Source organism: Xiphophorus couchianus, chromosome 13 (genome assembly GCF_001444195.1).
Source record: "Xiphophorus couchianus chromosome 13, X_couchianus-1.0, whole genome shotgun sequence".
Taxonomy (NCBI): domain Eukaryota; kingdom Metazoa; phylum Chordata; class Actinopteri; order Cyprinodontiformes; family Poeciliidae; genus Xiphophorus; species Xiphophorus couchianus.
In genome coordinates this window covers 9914570-9922848 of record NC_040240.1, presented here as the reverse complement: position 1 = coordinate 9922848, position 8279 = coordinate 9914570, and the positions used below count along the sequence as shown (strand labels likewise).

The following is an 8279-nucleotide window of genomic DNA, read 5'->3' as shown; positions in this document are numbered from 1 at the left end:
TGTGTGTGTGGCAGAAACTGAATGAGAGCTTTTCATCCACTCCACTTACTAATCACAGTCTCATTCTCTCCGGCCCCGCATAATTCTACCCCCCGCCTTGATAAATCTCGCTCCTCACTCCTCCTCTTCCTCTCCGTCTGAGGGCAGAGACAGCAGATGTGTTGGCAGCTTAAATGACCTCTGTGATGTATGACTTAACAAACCAAGAGCATCCATCAACACCACACCAAAGCGTGTGCTGGTGTGTTGGGGGGATAAAAGTGCCACTGCTGTTGAAATGCAGTTTGAATTCACATCCAGCCCCAAATTTGCAGAGGTTTTTAACTCTGCGCTTTTTCCTCTTTTTATATGATTGGCTGCGTCTGCTGGTACACAGGTGGATGTGCTGCATACATGAATGTGAATGAAGCGGTTCGGCAGGGTGATTGAACTGGCCTACCGCCTTCATAGACGAATAAGAAATGTGCTAAACGACCCCTGCATGTGTGTGCCGTGAGCAGAAACTTTCTCAGATTGAGAGCAAAATATGAGCAAATAAATGCGCTCCTGCAATTAACACCATGAACTTATAAGACAAAATGTTATACAGAGATTCATTTGATTTCAAACTAAATGGGAATCTCATGGTTCGATCTGAGCAACGACTGCGACAGTCGTCTATCAGCCCTTTCCTGACCGTAGGCGGACAAGCCCTCGCAGAGCCGTAATTACAGGAAGCAAAGGAGGAGCTGCTTCAGGCACATCCTGGCACAAGCATCACCTGGATGACTTCCCTCAACTCTTAAACCAGATCAATTTGTTTTAAGTCTTACAAGTTTATGGGAACGAAAAGACAAATTAGATAAACAGGAGGCACCTCTTAAAACTTGTTTTCACACCCAACGGTTGTCACAAGAAGTCTGAACAGATTCTGTTCAGACTCCTGGAAGTTTTTCAACATTTCGTCATGTTTTAATGTGATTCCTACAAAGAGTGTTGCATTCTTGCAAAGTGGAGAGAATCTGATACGTGGATGTAGAACGTGTGCAGAGCATTTGTATTCAGCCTGTCTATCTGAGTTTTGCTGTGATTACAGATGCAAGTCTTCATTCCTCTGAAAACAGAGATTGAAATGTTTGTCTTTGTAAAAAAATCCTATATGTTCTTGCTCCTTGTGGGGTTATGGGAGGAATGGTGCCTAACTCCAGTAGCCACTAGATCGGCGGTAGTTTAAACTCTGAACATGTCACTAGTTCCTACACAGGGCAACACAGAAAGAAAAGATAAGCAACTGCAATCAAAAGTGCTCGGTTACCCTAACAGGCATGTTTTCAGGTGGAACCTGGAGTGTTTGGAGAAAACCCACAGAAGCAACTGGAGAAAACTTGGAAACTTCTCCCAGTAATTCATCAGTGGAAAGCATCCGTTAAGAGCAATATTCCAGTCTTGCCACAAATCCTATTTTAGGTCTGGACTTTGACCGGGCCAATCAGAATTGACTCTGATATACCAGGCTCTAAATTTGCTGCAATTTTTGACCTTCCTGACCAACTCATTTAGATTTTCTTTTAGGATCGTCGTGTGTTTAGATCTATTTCTCCGTCAATGTTGACCAGCTTCCCTGAAGAAAAGCATCTCCACAGCTTCTACCAATGCTATATGTCTTCTGAAACATATAAGGTATTGTAAATAAAGTTAAATATCAAAGGTTATCTGACAGCAGCCCTTTTTCTACTTATTTGCTGCGTGGCAGCCTGAAAATTTTTGTTTTTGTGACCGTTGTTCTATTTCTTTCTTTCTCCATTCACAGAACTGAGCTGTGGATCTCTGCAGAGTTAGCCTGGGTCCTTTGTGTGCTTCAGTGATTAATGTCTTTATTGCATGGCCTGTCAGTTTAGGTAAAAGGCATTGTCTCAGGAGGTTTACAGTTGTGGTATTTTAGGACTGCAGAACATACCACATGTCCAAAGCTTTGAGTATTCCTTTATCAGCTAAGCCTGCTTCTAAACAACTTGACTCCTGACCTGTCAGCTGTGTTCCTTGGTCTTCATGATGCTGTTTGTCCTCTAATTTTCTCTAACGTACCTCCGAGCCGCTCAGACAGCTGAACTTTGTTTACTAATTAGCCAACTTCTGAAAGCAATCAGTTCCCCTGGACTTTTATTAAGAGCGTCGGAGGAAAAGAGAATGAATGCCTCCCATTTTGAATTCTGATTCGCTGCTATGCGTTGGTGTAGAACATAAAATGCCAACGCAATATACCGAGGTTGGGTTTCTAATGGGACAACGTGGAAACAGGGTATGACTACTTCTGCAAGGTACTGTATTGCCCTCTTTCTTTTTTTCTTTCTCAAACACGGACAGATTGGCCAAACACCTGGCCACCCTGAATATTTTTATGTCAGGTTTAGCAGATTGTCTTTTGACTCTTCTAATTCTCCTGCTAATTGTCTCAGCGGGACAGCCGATCACGGTAGCTGCAGAAAGCACCCCAAGGGACTGGGACAGTAGGGGGGGAGCAGCAAGAGGAAATAAAATACTTCACCCACCCCTCTCCCTGAGAAGTGCCAGATCTTTATTTCACTCTATTCTCTCTGTTCTTTCTGTCTCAGCGCCCACAAAGTGATTGGAAAGCTCCCAACAATCTTTTTTTGTCGACGTTCGATGGCGCGTGATAATGTGGTCATTATCATCGCCAAAAGGAACAGGTTGAGGCTTTGGACAGGGTTTCATTGGGTGCCCTTTAAGCGCACACATGCCCAGTCTCACACACACTTTCAGTGTGGGAAAAGAATGCCTCTAAAAGAGAGGGACAGCTGTTGGGCTTGCGTGTGAGGATAGCGATCAGGTTAAAGGGAGGATGGCCTACTGTAAAGTCCACCTGTGCACACAGCCGTGCCTCAGGCCGCGAAGGACAGCAGATGCCAGTCATTTTGTTAGAATAATGGACCTTGTTGAAATGACTTTAAAATATTTTTCAAAATCTCTTATTTTCAATTTTACATTTTCAGCCATGATCTGTTGCATTCTGATAGCTAGATTGAATAGATTGTAAAATCTGCCGTAAATGTTCAGAATATTATGGAAACATGCCTGCGAAGACCCAACTTACTGCGTTGTGTGCAGTACTGTGCAACTTTACACTGCTTTTAAAATCTCTAAGCCCTGGGGTGCTGTGGTGGCGCAGGGGCAAAGCATGACCCACGTTGAGGCCTTAGTCCTTGTAGCGGTGGTCGTAGGTTCGATTCCCGGCCTGGCGATGTTTGCCGCATGTCTTCCCCCTCTCTGATTACCCTGTCAAACTACTTTCAAATAAAGGCCACTAGAGCCAACAAAACCTTTAAAAAAATAAAATGTTTAAGCCCTCTTTTTTATGGATTAGGACTTTTTGTGCAAGTCCTAGTGGTTCTCTAAAATTTCACCACCTTGTCATTGTTGTTCTGTTAGGATTTTAAGATAGCGTACTGTGTAGAGTGGGCATAAACATAGAAAAATGGAAGCATGGAGTCAAGTGTTAACAGTGCCACTAAGGACGTCCCAGTGGAGGCATGAACTTCCTCTATAAATTTGCAGAAGATGGGCCCATTGTGATCACAAACAGACAGACATTGTAAGAAATAACACTCAGATAGGATGCGGTGTATAAACAGCGCTCTGCTGCACGGGTCAGCAACAGACAAATGATGGACTGGGTCTTGGGTTCGTTGGTTCTGCAGCATGGAGCAATCCATCAATATGTGTTGTGACTTTGCTGGTATTGATAAGCCGAGCACTTGTGCGGTTTTCTTTTGACAGTCCAGTAAACATGCATGTGTGCTTGATGAATATTAGGGTATAAATGTAAAGAGAGCAGCCAAGACCAGCGTGTGGTCCGACATGCTGGAGGGAGTGTCTGGCCAGATGCAGCTAGGTCCGACAAGTTCTAGAGCTGGTTTTGTGATTTTTATGGTGAACTCAAATAGGCCCAATTCTGTTCTGAAACTCTGCTAATGCTTTTTGTTTTTGAATTTGAATTAGTGGTCTTCATCTGAGCCCCATTCCTTGGCAGCAAAGGAAAAAAGTAGACATCTGTACAGTAGCATTATTGCTTCTACATAGCTGCAAACATTAAATTATATTATCATTTGTTGAACTTTTTTTTTTACCATTTTTTGATAATTGTTAAATAATATTTTTCAGATTTACTCTTGGACTCTACAACATGTAAGCTTTCTGGTCATGGGAGTGGTTTGGTACTTTAGATATACAGTAATTGACATATTCACAGTATATGAGACCAGCTGACTTCACTGATTTCCCAGGGTTTTTTGGAGCTAGATTTTAGTCAACTGTGCTCAGTTTAAGAATGGGATTTCCCATTTATTCATTCACACTCAAGAGGTGAGATGAAATCCTCAGACTAGTTGAGCTTTAGAAAAGCACAGTAAGGGTTGTGGTTTAAAAGACATTTGTTTGGTGTTAAAAGAGATGAAATTGCGGAGGTAGTGGTGGTGTCCTTCCTTCCCGCCCCCAGGGCAGGCTGGAAACGCCCCAGGGACAGGATGGGCACAGCATCTCATTTATCAGCCTCTTCTTCTGCATGGCCTCACATCCGGGAAAAAAAAAAGAAAAGTATAAGCCTAAAGGTTTTAGCGTTCTCTGACAAAGCCAGTCTACTCGGAAAAAAACACACACACACACACACACACACACACACACACACACACACACAAAGAATCATTTAAGATTTAGAAAGTGTCTTAAAACATACAGATGTACATAATGGATTTCAAAAGTTTACAGACCTCTGTGGAAACCAGGTTTTTTTTTTAATTCAAGAAAAGAATATGCACTAAAAACATCTAAACACTTTTCCACCTCTAATGTGACAAATAATCTGCATGATTCAAATGAAAAGCAAATATCACGGGAAATAATATAATAAATAACAGCGGTATATTATCTACAGTGGTCATTTAAATTTCTTCACTTTGAGTTTAAAGAATGCTGATAAAATATTACATTTTCCTTAAAGGGTATTTACTGCGATATAGCTTTATAAGTCCCAAAATCCACATCTGGTTGGTTGATCAGCTTGTGACGTCCCCCCAATCCCACCTGAGGAAAGATGAAAGCGAAACTTTTAATAAAGCTTACAACTTCTACAAGCTTAACGAATATTATGAAGGTTCATTGCTGTTTCACAAAACTCGTCCTACTTCGTTTTACTAGTAAATTGTTCATTTATTCTCAGAATTATTGTTTTGCATTCATTTTTTACTCAGTTAAATCAATTAGAAATAAACCATAAATTGTTAAACAAAACCAATTATTCCGTATAATAAATTGCATCATTGATTACATTTCATTATCGATGAAATCTCAATCTATTTCCCTTTATTGTAGACATTAATTCATGTCATTTCAAAAAATGCTTTCTTAATCCCAGAGGGAAATTAAGACGCACAATGCCGTTTTTTCTAATCTGATATCTTTTATGGAAAATTTATATACATGTCAAAACAAAATAAAATTGGCCAACTGCCATAAATATATATTTATAAACATTGTCTTCAAGCTTTATGCGCTGGACTTTTTGTCTTCAAATACCTATGATTATTTTTAAAAGCTGTTGAAGTGAACTCGCTCGCAAGAGCTGACTCTGTCGGATTGATGATGACATCGAGCCTGTTAGCGCGCAGTTTGGAGACGGCTCGCGCTGCTCTCTGATTGGCCCGGGAGTTCCCAAAGGCACTTCAAAGGCGCAAAGGATCTACAACTGGTAAAGGGAACGGAGACGAAACCTCAGACTGATTGGATCCAGTCAGGGCACACACACACACACACACACACCCACACACTCAGAGACAAACACATTGATCCCCGTCAAAGGAAGGCATCACCGCTCAGTTTATGGCTGCACTGTTAGGCGTAAGTTCGGTGTATTTGCAGAAAAAAAACTGTTTTTTTTATTTTTTATTTCTAAATCTTTTATGTAGCATTTAGTACTTGGTGTAACTTAGTGATTTTTTAAAAATATTGTTCAGTGTTAGGGAACATTTTATTCGTATCCAAATCTGACCCCCTTTCTTTGTTGATTTAAGTGTCAAAACTCACTTTAACCTGTTGCAATTAAAAATATGTCACAAAAAACTGTTTACATTTTCAGGCAGTGAAGACCATCAAACTTTAACCATAAAGGTTGTTTTGCTGTTTCCCCCCCCCCCCTCTTACTCCAGGAAGAACCAAGGCTGGGCAGCACCCCGCTGGCAATGCTGGCCGCCACCTGCAGTAGAATCGGGGACCCGACCCCTTCCTGCTCCCCTGCTGTGTCAGATGGAGTCCCGGCATTCGCCAAAGGGTTTCATCCCTGGAGAAAGACTTTCCAGGCCAACAGCAGCGCGATCGCAGTTTCCTCTGGGATCCCCAGGAATAATGGTGCAGGACTGACATCAGAGGCCTCCAGCGCCTTCTCAGTGACACTTCCAAGCTCTTCTTCAGGGAGTGATTTTTCGCTGTACCACAGCGCCGTGTCACCCTATGATTACGATGTTTCTGACTCCGCGTCCGCTCAGCGCCCGATGTTCATGCCAAAATTTCCCCCCTCGGTGGAAGGCATAGCAGGGATTTACCAGAGGATGAATCCTTACGATTCCTGGAGAAAGCCAGCTGGAGAGGTCAGCAACGGGCCTGCGGTATGGTGGGACACGGGCACCAGCTGGGTGGACTCGCAGAACTCAGCCGGGTTACAGTGCGCCTTGAGCGGCTACAGTAACGACTACAGCCCCGCCTTCAGCACCGGTGCGTCTCAGCACCTGATCCCCGGCGCGCAGCACATGTTTGACGGCTTCCGGCCACCTGCCTACACGGAGTCTACGAGCGCACGACCACCACCTCCTCCTCCTTCGACGGGGACCCCTGCTGTTCCTCTACCCAGCCCCTCCCGGTCCTCGTCGCGCAAATACGCTGGTAGAGCTACCTGCGACTGTCCAAACTGTCAGGAGGCAGAGAGCCTCGGTCAGGGGGGTTCGAGTCCACGGCGGAGGGGCGTGCACAGCTGTCACATCCCGGGCTGTGGAAAAGTTTACGGCAAAACCTCCCACCTGAAGGCGCACCTGCGCTGGCACACCGGGGAGCGGCCGTTTGTCTGCAACTGGCTCTTCTGCGGGAAACGCTTCACGCGCTCGGACGAGCTCCAGCGACACGTGCGCACGCACACCGGCGAGAAGCGCTTCGAGTGCAACATGTGCCAGAAGCGCTTCATGCGCTCCGACCATCTCAGCAAACACTTGAGGACGCACAGTTCTGAGGGCTCCGAGGGCTGCGTGGACCCGGGGCCCCAGAACGGGAGCGGCGACACCGACAGAGGCGCCTCTTGCCCGGGAGAATCACCGGGCCTGGAAAAGGGAGGCCAGCGCGATAAGCTCGAGAGACCGGCGGAAAAACAGTCACAACGAGTAGGAATTTGATGACAGCAGGGCTGAAACGGGTTTTCTGTGGACACTGAAAGACTGAACTAGCACTTTATGGTTAACTTCAGTTGTGAAGTGTGTGAACACTGTTTCCTTACCTCATCTGATCGTCGCAGCCTTAAAAGAAATGTTTTCTTCAGTTTCTTGGTCACGTTTGATACATGCGCCTAAATTATTCCACGTGCTTTTCACATTCAATAATTCTTTTGAATCATCCTGATGCATCTGACAAGTACGCACGTATTTAAGTTTATGTTCTTAAATATCTTACTTTGCAAAACTAAATTGTTATAATTTATCATTGCTTGTACCTGGTGTTAAATTAATAAAACAGGAGAAATTTGCAAGATTTATTATGTCGAACTGTTTATCGTATTATTAATATGTTCAGAATGGTATAGTCAATATAATTGAATTATGGAAAGGCACGCTTTTTATGTATTCTTAAGGCAATTTAAAGTGCATCATTGGGGAAAAAATGAAGAAAAAAGTTTAGAAAAACTTTTTAGGTATAAAATAAATCTAAGGAATAATGATATAATAATAAGACATGATAATCAAAACTGATCAAATGAATAGACGACATTTTCTAATTAGTTAAAGTAATGTTTTCAATCCAAACATTTCTGGACATCACCGTTTTTCAGTTCCAGAAGTGAACTGAAAAACTGTGGAGGTTTTTTTTTGTTTTGTTGTTTTTTTTTGTTCCAGAAGTGAGAACCATAAAAAACTCTTAATATTGCTTCGTCTTGTTTAGCTCTGGTCTTGGGAACACTGAGTAAGCAGGTTGAATGGGATCATCCCTAAGTAGCTCTAAGACGCATTTCGACACAATTTCATTAAGTACCT

General features: G+C 43.1%; 1 protein-coding gene across 1 annotated transcript; it reads left to right on the top strand.

Annotated features, from left to right (window-relative positions):
* Positions 1–4807: 4807 nt before the first annotated feature.
* Positions 4808–7783, top strand: sp8a (sp8 transcription factor a). Its single transcript, XM_028037247.1, has 2 exons — positions 4808–5889; positions 6198–7783. Exons 1-2 carry the CDS (start codon positions 5872–5874, stop codon positions 7425–7427), a joined length of 1248 nt encoding a protein of 415 aa, XP_027893048.1. The 5' UTR covers positions 4808–5871; the 3' UTR covers positions 7428–7783.
* The last annotated feature ends 496 nt before the right edge of the window (positions 7784–8279 follow it).